This window comes from Trichosurus vulpecula, chromosome 7 (assembly GCF_011100635.1).
Source record: "Trichosurus vulpecula isolate mTriVul1 chromosome 7, mTriVul1.pri, whole genome shotgun sequence".
Lineage (NCBI taxonomy): Eukaryota > Metazoa > Chordata > Mammalia > Diprotodontia > Phalangeridae > Trichosurus > Trichosurus vulpecula.
The window spans coordinates 162,879,718-162,898,337 of NC_050579.1; the positions used below are offsets into that span (position 1 = coordinate 162,879,718).

Consider the following 18,620-nt stretch of genomic DNA (forward strand, 5'->3'; position numbering starts at 1 on the left):
TGCATATATATATGTTTATGTATATATATAAGTGAATGTGTATGTATGCATGTATCTATGTGTATATGTATGTATGTGTATGTATGTGTATATATATATATATGTAAAAGAAAGAGAGCAGACACAGGGTGAGTTGAGGATGAAGGGAAGATAGCTAAAAGAAATAAAATGAAATTAAGGGATGAGAGAGTAACTTACTGAGAGAGGGAGATAGGGAGAGATAGAATGGGGTGGATTATCTCCCATAAAGGTGGCAAGAGGAAGCAGTTCTAGGAGAGGAGGGGAGTGGGCAGGTGAGGGGGGAATGAGTGAACCTTGCTCTCATCAGATTTGGCCTGAGGGGGAATACCATGCATACTCAGTTGGGTATCTTACCCCACAGGAAAGAAGAGGGAGGAAGATAAAAAAAAAATAAATAAAAGGCAGGGGGATGATGGAGTGGAGGGCAGATGGGGGTGGAGGTAATCAAAACAAACACTTTGGAAAGGGGACAGGGTCAAGGAAGAAAATTCAATAAAGCGGGATGGGTTGGGAAGGAGCAAAATGTAGTTAGCCTTTCACAACGTGAATATTGTGGAAGGGTTATACATAATAATACATGTGTGGCCTAGGTTGAATTGCTCAACTTCTTAGGGAGGGTGGGTGGGAAGGGAAGAGGGAAGGGAATTTGGAACTCAAAGTTTTAAAATCAGAGGTTCAAAAACAAAAAAACTTTTTGTATGCAACTAAAAAATAAGATACACAGGCAATGGGGCGTAGAAATTTATCTTGCCCTACAAGAAAGGAAGGGAAAAGGGGATGAGAGGGGAGGGGGGTGATAGAGGGGAGGGCTGACTGGGGAACAGGGCATCCAGAATATACGCCATCTTGGAGTGGGGGGGGAGGGCAGAAATGGGGAGAAAATTTGTAATTCAAACTGTTGTGAAAATCAATGCTGAAAACCAAATATGTTAAATAAATAAATTGCATTAAAAAAAAAAAAAAAGAGAACATTAGACATAAAACTGCTCTGACACTTGGTTTTCTTATTTGCAAAAGAGCCATGATAATACTTGCCACACCTACCTCACAGAGTTGTTGTGAGGAAAGTTCTTCACAAACCTTAAAATATTACACAAACTCAAGTTATCATTATTATTAAGACCACCACCACCAGGTTCAATTACAATTTGTAAGTCAGCTTTTTGACACTCAGAAAGCATTTTCTCATAGAGCTTTGTTCTTTATATTGTGGTTAGGGTCTTCTCAGGCCAGTCCACCAACGTCTCTTCAATCAATGGAGTCACTATAGTATAGCACAATACTGATGCACCTAACCACCATTTCTAAAAATATTTCTGTGGGAAAATGCATCAAGAATCTGACTTAGAATTCTGAGAACATACCTACTCCCACTGAAGCACTGCAATGCATTCATCTCATGCATTCTGCTGCAGTAGAAAACTTTTCTATCACCAAACCACTGGGGATGATTGCTATAGACTTTGGACAGAAGGTTCAGCAATGTGGGAGTGATGGGAAAGGATCAATAGAAGTATAATTCTATGGGATTTCTGTTGTGGGTTTTTTTAGAGGGGGAAGGCAGGGCAATTGGGGTTAAGTGACTTGCCCAAGGTCACACAGCTAGTAAGTATGTCAAGTGTCTGAGGCCGGATTTGAACTAAGGTCCTCCTGACTCCAGGGCTGGTGCTCTACTCACTGAACCACCCAGCTGCCCCCTATGGGATTTCTGGGAGAAATTTTGATGTGAAAAAATCCCAACAAAATAAAAAAAGATCAATAAAATTCATTTAAAAAAGAAATCGTCTAGCCCAACCTTCTCATTTTATACTTGGAGAAGCCAATGCCAGAAGATCTATTTGTTCAAGGTTAAGTTAGTGGTATAGCTAGAACTAGACCCCAAGTATCCAGACACCAATCCAGTATTCTTTTTACTATATTACTTCATTTCACCATGTTTCAAAATATTTGGCAGTTGTTTGGACCAATTCCATGGGATAACAATAACTACCTTTTCAGATATCGAATGGACTAGATGGCCATTTGGGTCTTTTCTGACTCTAAAATTCTGTGATTCTTTTGTTGTTGTTGAGTTATTTCAGTTGTGTCCAACTATTCACAATGCCATTTGGGGTTTTCTTGGCAGAGATGGTTTGCCATTTCCTTCTCCAGTTCATTTTACTGAGGCAAACATGGTTAAGTGACTTTAACTTACATTTATTTAGTATTTTTTAACTTGCTTTGTGGCCATGAAGCTTAGTTGGTTTGACTGATGACGATAATGAAGCCAAGATTATTAATTAAATCCTTCTATGAACCATTTATTTTTTCTGTTCCAGGGCCACAAATAACATTAAAATAAATATATGTTGTTGGTTACAGAGATATTAAAGAAAAGAATATGTACAAATTAGTATAGATTCCTCATTACACCTGGGGAAAAAATTTTGAAAATCCGCTCCTATTGGTGGATCAAATATCTTTCCATATAAACAACTATATAAAAACCTTTCTGGAGTTGTAAGACTTTCTTCTTATTTGATTTTAAGATAATTTCTCTCAAGTATCTTCCTAAAAGTTAGATGGCAAGTGTTCATATACAATTAATATAAATCGAAGTTGATTTGAGAATTTTATGACTATAATTTTACAACTAGACATCACTGGAGATATTGCATGTAACGTCTCACAAAACAAGCACTGTAAGATGTTGTATACAGGGATAATCTGCATGTCATCATGACATCTTTTTCAATAATGTCATAGGATTTAGTGTTGAAATGGCTTTCAAGATCACAGAATAAAAAAAGAGCAGAGTTTTAGTGAGCTTTCACTTCCAAGCAGAGAAATTATCTAATCCCATCCCCTCATTTTATATTTTAGGAAATTGAGCCTAAAAAAGTTTGGTGACTTGACTAAGAGAACAAAGGTGGTAGCAGAACTGTGTTTCAAACCCAAGTCTTTTTATTCCAGATTCAGTGTTCTTTCTACCATACCTTAAGTCTTTTCATTCATATTATAATGAAATTCCATTGTTAACATCAAAAACCAGGTTATAACATTATTTGGCCAATTGCCTACCGAGAACATTGTTCCTACGAAACTATATGCTATTGACACTTTTCCCCCTGACCCTATGTTGCTTTGGCTAATGTGTTTTCATGGAACCAGTTGAAGACATGAAATGGGATATGCTTGTATAATGGGAGAGCACACAAAAGACTTTTCAGGGTACCTTATCATTTAGGCTTCTGATTCTATTAAGGATGGAGAAGCAATAGACTAGTCCCCTGGGAAAAGGTATAGACTTCACAGATGAGCAAGTTAGCATTAAGTATCAAATTAGCAAGAATAATCTTAAATCTTAGCTAATTCTGATAAAAGTTGGCTGGACAATTTGCTCCTTTGGATCAAATTTGAAGCTAATATTTAATGCTCCTGGGAGTAGGTGGCAGAATGTGACTATTGTTGAGACGAGATTCTTCTTCTCATATTCCCAAGAGCAAAGCTACATTTGGTATGTTCTTAGACCTCCCCATCTCACAGCAACCACAAATGCAAGGTAAAGGGGGAAAACTAAAGATCAGATTAATAAGGAAAACTACAGACTCAAGTACTGAGAGTTCTATGCCTTCTAATTCCTCTAGTGTAAAAGAGGTTTGTTATGAAATAGGACTCGATGCTGATGCCACGTGCAGTGGGCACGCTGCCAACAGCACTCTCCATTCTTAAGACATCTGAGGGGGGAGTGTCCAAGTCAGGTCTATTACACATACAACATAATACAAGCCACATGTGCATTTATAGCAGCAGTAACAATGTAACTGTGTTTATTATAGAGAATTAAAATCATGTTTTCAGGAATCAAGGACAACATATCCATCCATGACATTCTGTTATTTTAGAAAAAAATACTGAGTTGAGATTTTTAAAAGGATAGTCCTATTAAAAATTTAAACAAAAAAAATTTTCCTACACTAAATTATATGTTTTGCCATATCTCAAAATAGTTTGATGTGATCATTATAGACAAAAGAAATCTGGAGTGTGAAAATTATTTTTTCCCATTTATCAATTAAGGAAGCCTTCCTTGCCAATGTTTTTAAAAAGTCATGTCTTGTCACTTTACCAGCCTCTCCCCTTCTCCAGTCTATCTTCTATACAGCTATCAAATTTATATTTCTACAGCATAAGTTTGATCATATCCTTTTCATGCTTTAAAGTTTTTGATTAATTGTAGGATAAAAGACAAACTCTTCTGTCTGACCTTTAAAACCCTTTTAAATCTGGCTCCAGCCTACCCTCCCAGCCTTATTTACTTAGACTTCCCTTCCTACACCCTGCTGTCCAGCCAACCTGGCCAGCTACCCACTTGTCTCTCTGTGCCTTAGCCCAGGTTGTTTCCAGTGCATGGAATGCATTTCCTTCTCACCTCTGGCTCTTTGAATTCTAGGCCTTCTTCAAAGCAATGCTCAGGTACCACCTCCTTCAAGAGGCCTTTACTGATGCCCCTAGGTGCTACTACCCCTCCAAAATTACTTCGCATTTTCATTATATTTACTTAATTGTGTATATGCAGTCTCTCCTGATAAAATGTAAGCTCTTTGGGGACTTTGTTTCTTTTTCCCTTTTTCTCCTCAGAATTTAGCATAATGTCTGCTATGTACATATTGTATGCTTTTTAAAAAACTGACTCACTGAACTAGCTCAAAATTCACTAATGCCGGAATGCTGGCTTTAGAGTCAATGGACATGGGTTCAGACTCTCACTCTGTTATTTACTTCCTGTGTGACCTTGAGGAAATCACTTAACTTCTCTTGGGTCTCAGTTTCTTCATCTGTAATTTGAGGGTGTTGAGCTCAATGACCTCTAACATCCCTTTCAGTGCTAAATGTATGATTCTAAATCTATAAATGCACATTAGTAGCCTTAAGAACTATTCCTGAAGTTATTTCAACTTTTTACAAATAATTTTTCTTGCACCTTACATGATTTCTTACTTGGCCTTTATCTGGAGAGTCAAGACTGTTTTTATATAGTTAGCATAATTTACTTTGAGTTATTCTATGCTGTTTGCTTTACTCTGAGTAGAAAGTAATGTTATTCTATTTAAGAAAAACTAATCATAGATATAAGAAACATTAAAAAAAGAATTCCTACATGATTCTTCTATTGCTTTTTAAAAAATAAACATGTAAAACTATAAAACTAAGAAAAAATACAATTTTCCTCATTAAAATTAAATATTCCAAAATAAGTTTGGAAATACATATACATACATACATACATACATATATATATACGCATTAATGTACACGTGCATTCTGCAGCAAAAAAAAAATTAACTCGTTTTTCTACATTAACCTCTACCTTTAAACAAAAATCATAAGGATAGGAGGGGAAAGAGAGCATAAGAGATTTTAAAAGTGAGAAAGGGCAAAGGATGTTTGGAGGTCAAGGATCAATCTCACTGCTGTGACTGATGAACTGTACACAAGGTGATTTTGATAATAGTTCTAGATTTTATATTGGATCTTTGAAAGGCAGGGACTAAAAGGTCAAGATAAGATGCTTTTTCTAGTTGTAGACAAATGACTACACTGGACTAGCAACCACCACTTTTGGGATAGTTTAAGAACTAAATGATTAAATTAATTTATAAATATTTTGAGAAAATATTTTATTAACAACATTTCATGAAGATTTAGTATAAGATCTTCTGTTTATGCCTATATTTTCACCAAGACATTATATTATGACAAGTAAATCCATAGTAACCCTGAAAAAAGGAAAATTTTAGAGAATGAACTTGAATTAATAATAAGAAATACACATTGGTTTTCCATTTCTAAAATATTTATGTGTGCATCCATGCCTTTAGCATGCAAGTAAAAGTAGAGCTAGTCACTCACAGTATTAGACACAGGACTTACATTCAGATCACTCACTTATTGCTCAAACTATGCTTTCTGGATTAATATATTTTTAAAGTACACGGAGAAGATTTTGAAAAAAATAAACAGCAACAACAATGACAAAAACCCAACCCTTTTGCCTTCCAAGATCTTAAAAATCATGAAGAGTTAAAACTGCTTTGCTGAAATAGCCAAGGAAAGGCCTCTATTGATCAATAAGTTTGATCTCATGTTCCAGAACTAGATACCACTGAGGAAGAGGAATGACAGTACAGATGAGAACAAAATGAACTCTGCTCATTTCCCCTCTCATTCAATTGTTTTTGGTGGTTGTTCATGACAGGTTTCTCCTTTGCCAGGAAGCATCAATTTTCAAATTGTTCACCAAGTAAAGAGGAAAAAAATGTATGAAGTAAAATGCTGTTGTGAGGGAAAGTCACTGTCTCATATTCTAGCATCAACTTCTCTTAGTAAATCATGAAAAATGAAAGATGGAAAAGCTAGAGACAACATCTGCCGGAGACAATATCCATGTAGACAGTCCTGGCTATTTAACTGCTCTTCCGGCCTGACCAGCCTTTAGCTAGAAAGTGCTGGCTTTCTAGGTCGAGAAGCATAAAGTCCTTGGTTTGCCACAGCTACTTTGGCATTCCTGTAAGGCAGTCTCTGATCTCTTAAGTCTTGCTTCCCAGACTGAACACTTAAAATCTGGGAAACCGATTAGATGTGAGTCATTGAAATAGAAAGTCATGGGGGCAGCTAGGTGGTGCATTGCGTAGAGCACCGGCCCTGGAGTCAGGAGGGCCTGAGTTCAAATCTAGCCTCAGACACGTGACACACTTACTAGCTGTGTGACCCGGGGCAAGTCACTTAACCCCAATTGCCCTGGGTTCCCCCTGCAAAATAAAAAAAAAAATGAAAGTCATAGCTATAGGGTTGAAGATAGAAGTAAGAAATAAGCCAGAGAGCTAGATGTCAAAAGAGCGAAGAAATATTAACTACAAACTAAAGGAGAAGAGATAATAGTACCTGGATGGAGTTGAGATGGTCTGCACATTCAGGTTATTTATACTGGAAACCATTACAGCTAAAGGTTACAGTATTCAAAAACTACCTTTTATATTTTGGAAACAATGTAGAGTTGTGGAAAGAGCTCTTGAATTGGAATCAGATAATCTGTGGTTGAGATCAAACTGTGTCCCTTTTCAGCAGTGGGCAAGGCACTTACCTTTTGGAACCTCATCTGTAAAATGGGGATTGTAATTCTTGGACTACCTATCTGAAAGGGTTGAGAGGATCAAATGAAACCGGATCATGGATCATATATTTAAGTCTAAAAGGGACCTCAAAGTCATTGAAGTCAACTATCTCATTTTACAGAAAAGGAACAGAATGGTTGTGCCTTGTCTGGAGTCACACAGCTAATAAGATTCCAAGATGCGATTTGAACCCAAGTCTTGATTCCAAGTCTAGTGCCCTATCCACTATATTTGTAACTATAAAGCACCACATAAATGTGAGCTATCATAATCATATTATGGTTACTGATACTCTTTGAAGAAGGAATATTCTTCTAGATGTTATAATTTAATTCTCGAGATCTCGTTGGTGGACATTTAGATGAAGAATGTAGTTTATTCTCTCAGTGAGAGATATCTAAAACCAAAGGCACTGAACATGTTTGTATGTTCGTATAACTGAGGAACATTTTCAAAAATACATTTGGAGGAGGGTGAGTAAAACTTATTTTAGATGATTTCTACTTGGGCTGAAACATTTAGATTACAAAATAATCCAAAAAATCCCTAGTGGCCAAATATCCTATCAAGTAGAGCCCTTTGCCCAAGATATTGCCCTGTCAAACCTCATCCTTGGATTATCCCACACATCAACTGTCTTCTCACTAATGATGAGTGTTCCCCAAGGTCCTGTCCTGGGTCCTTCTTTCTTCTCCCCCTACACTATTTTCCTTGGTGATTTCGTCAGTTTTCAATTTTCATCTGTGTTGAAGATTCTCAGATCTATCCCTAACTTCCCTCATAACCTCCAGGCTCTCATCTCCAATGGATGAGATGTACTGGATGTCAAGCAGACATCTTAAACTCAAAATGTCCAAATGTATACTCATTTTCTTTCTAGACAAACCCTCCCTTCTTCCGAAATTTCTGCTTTTTTAGAAAGTTACACCTTCTACTATCCTGCCAGTCACCTAAGCTTGAAACCTAGATGTCAATCCTCATCGTCCTCTCTCTCCACCCCCATATCCAATCTGTTGCCAAGTCCTGTCAATTTTACCTTCACAACCTCTCTCATATATGCCCCCCTTCTCTCCTCTGACACTGAAACCACCCTAGTGCAGACCCTCATCACCTCACACCTGTACTATGGCAACAGCCTGCCGACTGTTTTCCCTGCCTCAAGTCTCTAGCCACTCCAATCCATCCTCCACTCAGTTGTCAAATTCATCTCCCTTAAATGAAGTTCTGACTATGTCACTTCCATTTCAATAAACTCCAGTGACTCCTATTCAACCCCAGGATCAAATAAAAAATCCTGTTAGTATTCCAAGCCCTTCTTAACCTTCCTAGTCTTCTTGTACTTTATGCACTCCCCTTTATGGTGAGATTCCGTGGCACTGGCCTGCTGGACATTCCTTACACAAAACAATGTATGTCCCAACTCTGGGCATTGTCTCACATACCTGGAATTTTCATTTTCCTGGCTTCCCTGTCTTCCTTTAAATCTCGGCTAAAACTCTTTATGTTTTACAAGCACTTCAAGCCAGTTTTGTGAAACAGTAGATAGAGTGCTGGGTCTAGAGTCAGGAAGACCTGAGTTCAAATCCAGCCTCAAATGTTTACTAGCTATATGACCCAGGTAAAGTAATCTAAGCTCTCTCTGCCTCAGTTTCTTCAGCTATAAAGTCGAGATAATAATAACACCTATGACCTACCTCACAGAATTGTTGTGAGGATGAAGTGAGGTAGTATTTGTAAAGCACTTAGCACAGTGCCTGGTATATAGTAGATGCTTAATAATTGCTAATTTACTTCCCTATGCCTTTAAATGCTAATATGCCTTCCTCTGTTGATTATCCCCAATGTGTCTTGTATGTATCTTGTCTGCAATTTGTCTGCCCCATTATCACATGGGCTCCTTGAGGGCAGAGACAGTCTTTTCCCTTTCTTTGTATCTTTGGTGCTTAGCACAGTGCCTGGCACATACTTGGGATTAATAAATTTTTGTTGACTGATTGACTGATAGAGTAAAATACAAAAGTTATGAGTTTAAGTAATGTTAGTCATGAAAGTAATGTCATAGTGGCTATAACATCTTTGCATTTGCTCTATTTTTGTAAAACAAATTTAATTTAATATTAAATTAATTTTTTAATTTTAAAATTAAATTATTTTTAAATATTCTAAAAGTCTTATATAAGAAATCTAAAAATGTCACATTGCTAAATTTGATGAAGTAATGATATTTTGTAGGTAGTCTCCACTCAAATCTTGAACTTACAAATATATTCTATTATACTGAAACTTAATTATAAATTAGTTTCACTCTTGCATATAAACAATATAATAAATGGTAGTTTCCCAAGCAAGTCCATGAAAGTCTATTTAATATTTTAACAGAGTTAGTTAAAAGATACCTTAAGGAGGTCATCTCATCTGACCCCTTAAAGGTTAAAGGACTTGCCTGAAGTCACATGAACTGAATGTCACAGTCCATATTCACATTCACAACTGCTGATTCCAAACTCAGCACTTTTTCCATTGCACCTAACCGACCGTGTACTCAAGGAATAAAGTTCTAAGGGGGAAGAACTAAACACCATTTGAAACAATGTTTCCAAATGAATCAATAGTTTAGAATTTCAACTTAAGATGCCAGGAATTTATTTCTTCTCATTGTAGCTCTTCTGACTTGAAAGCTTTAGTGACAAATCTTAATGGTCTAGACCTATCTAGTTTGGGAAGTTTGGGAAAGAAGTTTCCGGTAGTACTGGCAAAGGAAGTGAAAAGCTGGGACAAATGTTGAATGAGGCAGGACAGGGAGGAGCAGGGACTGGGACCTTTAGAGAGAGAATTTGAAGAGTATTGACAGGGGGTGTGGCATAAAGAGGATGTCATGAGATGGGTGTCCTAATTTATATATGAGACATCCTAGTCATTACTTAGTATGCTAATGTTGTGGCGAGGCTTGTATTTCACTTGCCCCTCCCTCCTCCCTGAGGGTAGGGGAAGACAGAAGTGATATGATATGGATAGCAAACAGAAGGGATGGCACATAGCACAAAATTTGAAAAATGAGCCAAGAAAAATATGGAGTGGAGAAAGAAATGGCAAAAGATATTTTTGGAAGCTCAACTATCTTTCATGGCTTCCTTAGAGGCAGTTATGTGGCACAGTGGATAGAGTGCTAGATGTGGGTTCAGGAAAATAAATCCTGTTTCAGATACTAGCTCTTAAGCTTGTTTGCCTCAGTTTTCTCATTTTTAAAGTGAGGGGTTTGGACCTGATGACCCCTCAAGTCTCTTACAGCTCCAAATCTATTTCTTTATGATCCTCCAGTTTTCCTCACCCAGGTAAACGTAAGATTTGAGGGTTTTCTCCGTCTTGCTCTTGCACTCTAGAAGCAACTACAAGATGAGGAGAGTTTGGGATGAAAAGTTGCTTTGCCACACTTCTGCCACACCAGCGTAGTGCATGAGGGAATCAGGAATCTCTAATCCTACTGCCACATCCTACTTCAAGTCCTTTTTACCTGGTCTTTAATTATTAGATCACCAGAGCTGCGTTGTCCAGATCCCTAGTGGCTGTGTACTGACTTAGAAAATCACAAATTAACATTATGTTGTATTGTATTTTTATGTATTTTGCTAAACATTTCCCAATTGCCTTTTAATCTGGTTTTGTCTACTGAAGCAGGCCAGGAATAAGTTTGTTGCCTCTGGCCCAGAATATCTCACCTTGACTCTTATTGTTCCATTCCCCATATTGTTCCATATACTTGCACATTGCTAATCAAATTATCTTCCTTAAAAGAGGCAGTTAGGCAGCAAAAAAGTATATTAAACTAGGAGAATGAATTACTAAATTCTAGTTCCACCTTTGCCACTTATTAACTATGTGAGCTTGGATTTAGTTACATGCTTTCTTAGGTCTATCAATTTCTTCCACTATAAATTCAACAATAATTCAATTCAGCAAACATTTACTAAGAGCCTGTGATATGCAAGAGATGATGCTATACACTGGAGATTCAAAACCACATACTAATAAAGTATCAATCAGGCCTTTAATGTTCTCTGGTCTTTGGGGTTAAGATTCAAGCAAGTTAAGAGTTAGGAGGAAGAAAAGATGAGTGAAACAACATTCCACTGACTAAATATTCATGACTATTCATAAATGAGTTAATATTTGTTGTGTATATTTTTGTGTTTCCATACACAGAGAACTCATTTGAGCAGATGTAGAGGGAGCAAAAGACAAAAATGAAGTTCTGCCTGGTTTCCAGGTTGAATCAGCCTCTCAAACATGCCGGGAGTGCTATGGGAACTCATCAGCATAAGCTGATGAGAAAGGCTTTTTTCTTTTAAAGATGCAGGAATAAGGATGTTCCCTAGATAGAAAACTGATGATGGAAGTCAAGTAGTACCATACAGAAGTGGTGGAAAGTGACAAGGACCAAATGATAGGTTTTGATTAGGAGGAACAGGGACCTCAGGAGACCACATTCTATGAGCAATGGTTCTACTTCTCAGGACTGCAACCCATCATGGGAGGGGAGTGAGGAGGAAAGTCTAGAAGGAGAGACTTTTTTATTTATCCAGAATGAAATGTATGTAGGTGGGGTTGGAGGTGGGGGTTTAACAACACAGATACAGAAGTAGGATATATTGGCTTTAGTGTGGGCAAATGGTCTATATAAAAGCATAGAGTTACAGGAGACCCTGTAATGTGTGATTTAGATTAATGTCTACAATGCCACATTGTTTCCTCCTGATACTAAGATTTTTGAAAAGAACCTGAGAAACTTTTTTCATAAAGATAGGGAAGGCAGGAGTGTGCAGGATCTGCAACTATATCAACAGATCAACAGGATAGTAGAAAGACCAAGTCTAGTCCTATAGAAGGGACATAGAAAGAATTAAGAAAGACACATAAGTATAAAAGCCCAAGAATGAGAAATAAATAAGGAGTGATCTGACATAAATTAGTATTTCTTTGGGAAAGGGAAGAGAGAATTCTGAACCACACTTGTATATGGATAGGAAAAGATAAGATTAAACAATGCCTAAAAAGAAAGTAGATATTAATTAAAGCAAACTCAGGGAATTTCGGTTAGGGCAGGAAAACAAGGAGTAATGAGATAAGAGTATTTGGGAGGAGACTAGGATTAAATTAATGTAAGGAAAACAAATCATAAGGACAAAAGTTCTAACTTAAAAGCAGAAAGAGAAGAAGAGAAAATAAAAAAAAAATCATTATATGAAGGAAAAGCTCAACCTACAATCATAACCTTAAATATAAATTGGTTAACTTGTCCAATAAAATGAAAGAGAATCATAGAATGGATAAGGAATGAATCATTAATTTCTTATATACAAGAAACACATTTTAAAAATAAGACATACACAGAATGAAAATGAGAGGATAGAACAAAATTTACTATGCTTTAGATGATTGCAGGAGTTGTAATTGTAATTTTAAAAGAGATAAATAGGCAAATTATATAATAATTGTATGCCTAAAAGGTATATAATGAAATAAAATGATATCATTATTAAATATACATATACTAAATGGCATAATGTCTAAATTCATAAGGAAGAGCTAACCAAATTGTAAAGAGACATAGTAACAAAGTACCTACAGAAGACTTTAGTGATTCTCTAAGTTGTATAATTATAAGGGAAAGATAAACAGAACGGAAAACAGAGATGAACAGACTGCTAGATATGAAAGAAGACTTAAGTCATCTTGGGAATGGGAATAATCAAGCGCACACATACACACACACATACCTTAACATTAATAATACCTGTATAAAAATCATTCATGTTCTAGCATACCAAGAAATCATTGAAAAGTATAAATATTATACATCTTTTATAGACCATAACACACTAAAGAAAGTAACAGAGATAAAGTAAAGGGGGTATAACCAAACGAAATTTTTATAGCATCAACATTAATAAGTGAATAAAAGAACAAATCATAGAAATAATAAACAACTTTGTTAAATAGAATGATAACAATGAGAAAACATACCAAAATTTTTGGGGTACAGCTAAAGCAGTCCTCAGAGGAAAAATTATATCTCTGAAAACATATAGAAAGAAAATAGAAAAAAGAGGAGTTGAGCATGCGATTTAAAAAAAACCTAGAAAATCAACAAATCAATAACTCCAAAAGAAAAAGATTATTCAAATTCAAGGAGAAATGAAAATAACTGATAAATGAAAGTAAAAAGATGTTTTTAAAAGACTATCAAAATTGAAAAACCATTTGAGAATGATTAAGAAAAAAATAATAAAACTACCAAAATCAAATATCAATGTGATAAGTACACAAAAAAAGAAATAGAAAGAATTACCAGAAACTATTATACACAATTATGTGCCATCCAAACTGTTAATTTAATAGAAAAGGATAATTATTTCAAAAATACAAAATATCCAGACAATAACCCAATCCCACAAAGAGAAATTGAGCAAGCTACAAATGAGCTACAAGGTTGCGGGTAGGCAGGGTAGAACCTAATCTAGGCCCATTTTCAGTTGAATTCTATCAAACAAATATAAGAACAATTAAGATATATGCTACAAAATTACTCTCAATAGTTAAGAAAGATAGTACTCTACTAGATACCTTTTATAAGTCACAGATGTCCCTGATAACCAAATCAGTGAAGGACAAAGGAGAGAAAGAAACTCTAGACGAAATGAATTCCCTCAATAAATACAGATATGAACATTTAAAGTAAAATTTAAATAGTAATTAATTTAAAAGGTATTCACCATGATCAAGTCAGATTTATACCTGGGATGTAAGAATGGTTCAACATTAAGAATACAATCAGCATAATTTAACTTAGGAATAGCAAAAAAATTTTTATCTATGTTAACTTATTAGCACAATTCATGTGAACAGTAAAAGTATAATTATATATGTCAAAATACATGGAAACAACCTATAAAAATACAGAACTCATGTTTAAAAGAAAAATCTAAACCCACAAGCCTTAAAGGACCTTTTTAAAATACAACCAAAAGCAGATATCTAAAATTAAGAGAGCATATCATTTCTAAATTTCAAACTACTATATAAAAACAGTGATGATAAAACCTATTTGGTAAAGGTTAAAATATGAAAAAGTAAAACTAGAGGAACAGACTAGACAAGAAAACCCAGAGGCAATTGAACACATTTTCTAGGAAAAATTGTAAGCAGTTTGGAAGAAAACAGGCTTAAACCACACTTTATAGCATACACTACAATAAGCTCCAAGTTTATATGAGACCTAAACTAAAAGATAACAGGAGGTATTTTTTACAACTATGGCTAGGAAGAGAACTATGGCCAGGGTGAAAATGCTTAACCAAACAAGGGATAGAGATGAAAATATAAAATAGTAATAATAAATAATAAAACTAGATGAAATGGGGAAGTAATAATAAACAATAATGATAGTTTCTGATAAATGATAAAAAATAATAAAATGCAATTCTGATTACATGAAATTTAAAAGCTACCACGGGCCCTGGAACCTGGAGTCATAGGTCCTGTGGACAAGAAGTGTAACTTACCTTACTTTAGTTTCTCACCTGTAAAATTAGCGGGTAGGACCAAAGGCCTCTAATGACTATTCCGGCTCTGTATTGGTAATTCTGTTATCCTGACAGCCTAAGTTTTTTTCATGAAGAAAATACATTCAGCTAGAATAAGAAGAGATTCTGTGGGGCAGGTGGGGGAGAGGGAGGGAATTTTCCATCAAATATATCTGATCATAGTTCGATACTCAAAATATATAGGAAACTGGCACAAATATATGAGATCAAAAGCTAAGAAGCTTAAATGATGCAGTTTTTAAAAGATAAATATTAAAAGCATATCAAAAATGCTCCAAATCACTAATAAGAAAAATGCAAATTAAATCAACTTAGGAGTTTAATCTCTCACCTGCCAAATTTGCTGAAGATTAAGGATAGAAATTGTCAATGTTGGAGGGGTCTTATGAATATAAATATATTGATACGTTATTGGTGTAGCTGTCAATGAGACCAACCCTTGGATAACAACTTGGAATTAGTAAGGAATGGCAACTAAATAAACAAACAAAAAACTACTTATATCTTTTGATTCAGGAATTCTACCCTTCCACATCTAAGCTAAGGAAATCAAAGACATACATATAAAACGTTTATAGCAGCACGTTTTATAGTAGCACAAAAACTGAAAATGAAGTGGGTATCCATTGATTGGGGAATGGCTCAAGAAACTGCGGGATATGAATATCATGGAATACTATAGCAGCACTGACAAATTTGAAAAATTAAGAGAAGCATTAGAAGGCTTTTGTATGAACTGATGCAGAAGACATTAAGCAGAACTAAAAGAATAATAGACGTAAGAACTACGAAAATGTAAATGAAAACAACTCTAAAACAGAAAGCCAAACTCAGACTAATGACGATCAACTTAGGTGTTATAGAACAGATGATTAAACATGATTTCCTCCTCTCCATGGCAAAGCAACTGACTGGTGGAGGCCTCTGCCCTTATCTCTGACCAACCACATGGGATATTTTAAATTTTACTGACAGAGACCAAGTTTTCCCCAGAATAGTGGTGTCAAGCTGAAACAGAAACTATACCACTAAATAATACATAAGGATCCCTGTGTGGGAATATTGACTTAGAAAACTACATATTAACATTATCTATACTTTGTTGTACTTTTATATACTTTTAAAAACATTTCCCAATTACATCTTAATCTGTAGCACTAGGGAGTGTTGAAGCCTGTTTCTGTCCCTAAATGATACTACTTCTGGCTACTCTCCCAAGCACTGGCTGCTCCATCTCTCCTACCATTTCCCCTACCCCCTACTTCTTCCCCAAAAACCATGTTCTTAGGGAGTTGGAAAAAGTCCTTGCTCCCTACTGCCACTTATAAACTTTCCTTCAATGTCATGCCCATACACTTCTATATTCGTTTGAGATTCACTCTATACAAACTGATCATTCAATCCAGATCCTGAAAGTTATTATCTATCAGACCCTAGACCAGGCCTGTAAATCTACTGCCTGGGGGGGCTGACAAAGGATTTTGGGTGACTGGTGAAAAATGTAGGGTTGCCACTGCACACTGTTTCCTACTGTTTCCTGTTTGCCATGTGACCAGTGGCAACCAACCCTCGTCAGTCTGTCTCTAGTCTAAACTATCTGCGGAACGAAGTTTAGCCTATTTTAATTTTGGCCACTACCTACTGCCAACTGTCCTAGGCCATTCTCCTTCCACAACTGTGACAGCGAATCTTTTAATATCTCTCTAAGTCACAATCATTTGGGGGGCTTTCTTGGCAAAGTTTTTAGAATGGTTTGCCATTTCTTTCTCCAGCTCATATTACAAATGGGAATATTGAGGTAAACAGAGTTAAGTGACCTGCCCAGGTCATGCCACAAGTTAAGTATCTGAGATTGGATTTGAACTCAGGTCTCCCTGACCCCAGGCCCACTACTCTATCGACTGCGCCACCTGGCTGCCAATTTTGATGTCAAGCTTCAAGCGTGCTTTTACACTCTTTTATTGAACATGGGGTTTTCTTGGCAAGGATATTGGAGTGGTTTGCCATTTCCTTCTCCAGTGGATTAAGGGGAACAGACGTTAAGTGACTTAATCAGGGTCATACAGCTATGAAGTGTCTAAGGTCACATTTGAACTCAGGTTTTCCTGACTCCAGGCCCATCCTATCCACTGAACCACTTAGCTCTCTATTTCCTCTAGGATCAACTATAAACTCCTCTGGCATTTGATGCCTTCAGAATTTAACCCCATCTCCTCACCTACGTTACATGTTCCTGGTCAAATGGCTTTGCTGTTCCTTACACATGACTCTCTACCTTCAATCTCTGTGTCTTTGAACTGGCTACCCCCATGCTACCCTCCTCAATACTTAGAACCCTTGATTGCCTTTGAGAGTCAGATTAAGCACCATCTTTTACTTCAAAGGTGTCAAACTCCCAGGCTATGCTCCCAGAATAAGGCCCAAACCAGACTAAAATGTAAATGGGAAAGGTTTAACAAAAATGAAAATAGATTATAATACAGATAATGTTAATTTGTAGTTTTCTAAGTCAGTATACAGCACCCAGAGATTCACTTCTATTTGAGTTTGATACTGCTGTTCTGGTTGGCTTTCCCCCTTTTTGTGTCCTCCCTCCCCAAATTACCTCACGTTTATTTTGTACATGTTCTATATAGAGATAGGGTTGCATAATGGATGGAGAAGTAGCCTTGGAGCCAAGAAGTCCTGAGTTCAAATCCTACTGCACATGTGATCCAGGATATCTCTAGTGCCCTAGACAATTCTCTAAGACTAAGTTGAGAGAAAGTGAAAGCCTGCATTGTTTAAAAATAAATTTTTTCACCAAGCCAATTAAAGCACAGATCCACTCCCTTCCTCATATTTTAAATAAGTTTATATATACACTTGTTACTTCCCCAGATCCAAAGTAAGTCCCCTGAGGGCAAGGACTATTGTATTTTTGTTTTTATATCTCTGGCACCTAACAGAGTACATGACACATAGCAGGTACTATTTTTCTTTTATAGAACAGAGGATTCAAAGGTAAGGATGGGCAGAGATGGAGAAAGAGCATATTGGAAAAATACTGCTGAATAAAGGCATCAATAAAACCTTAAAAATAAAATCAATATCCCAATTAAAAGATCAAAGGTACCTACAAAGATATGCATTTCTGAAAAGTTGGTTTGTGTTTCTCAATCTGAATTAGACTTTTTAAAATCATCAACAACTAGATGAAGTTGATTTTCAAAAGAGGAAAGAAACAATTTCCATGGGTCTCTAGTTTCAATCATTTTAATTCTAAATCCTTCTGCTAATGCCTTCCCATTCAAAAATGAATTAATTTTTCATCTGCTCATATATTTATATATGCATTCACCTCCCAACAGAACAACAGTCTTTTTCTTCAAGGGACAATTTCATTTTTGTGCTTAGAACATAGTAGGCATTTAATAAATGCTTATTAACCAACTGACTTGGTTAAAGCAGTGCATTAACCAAGACTAATCGTGTATGAAATGTTCCATTGGGAGATATGTTTTCTTATCTCTTCCCTGGGACCAATCTTGGTCAAGATAATTAGCATTTAATTTTTTTTGTTACTTCCATCTATACTGTTAGTTATCATGTAAATTATTATCCTATTCTACTTACTTCACTCTATATTGGTTCATTCATACAAGTACTTCCACACTTCTCTGAATTTTTCATATTCATTGTTTCTTAGGATATGATAATCCATTACAATAGTATGCCATAATATTTTTAACCTAGTCTAATCAATGAACATACATTTCGGTTCCAGTTTCTCACTACCACATCACTACCACAAAGAAAATGCTACCATGAATATTCAGATATAGGCAAAGGGAAAATAGAAGGC

The 18,620-nt window shown here is 36.0% G+C and overlaps 1 protein-coding gene across 1 annotated transcript in view; it reads right to left on the minus strand.

Annotated features, from left to right (window-relative positions):
• The window catches only part of LIN28B (lin-28 homolog B), a 121,767-nt gene that overhangs the window by 22,446 nt on the left and 80,701 nt on the right, over positions 1–18,620 (minus strand). Inside the window, exon 4 of the mRNA XM_036769339.1 lies at positions 13,197–13,247. Coding sequence (XP_036625234.1) covers positions 13,197–13,247 — 51 coding nt within the window. The remainder of the gene's footprint in view (positions 1–13,196; positions 13,248–18,620) is intronic.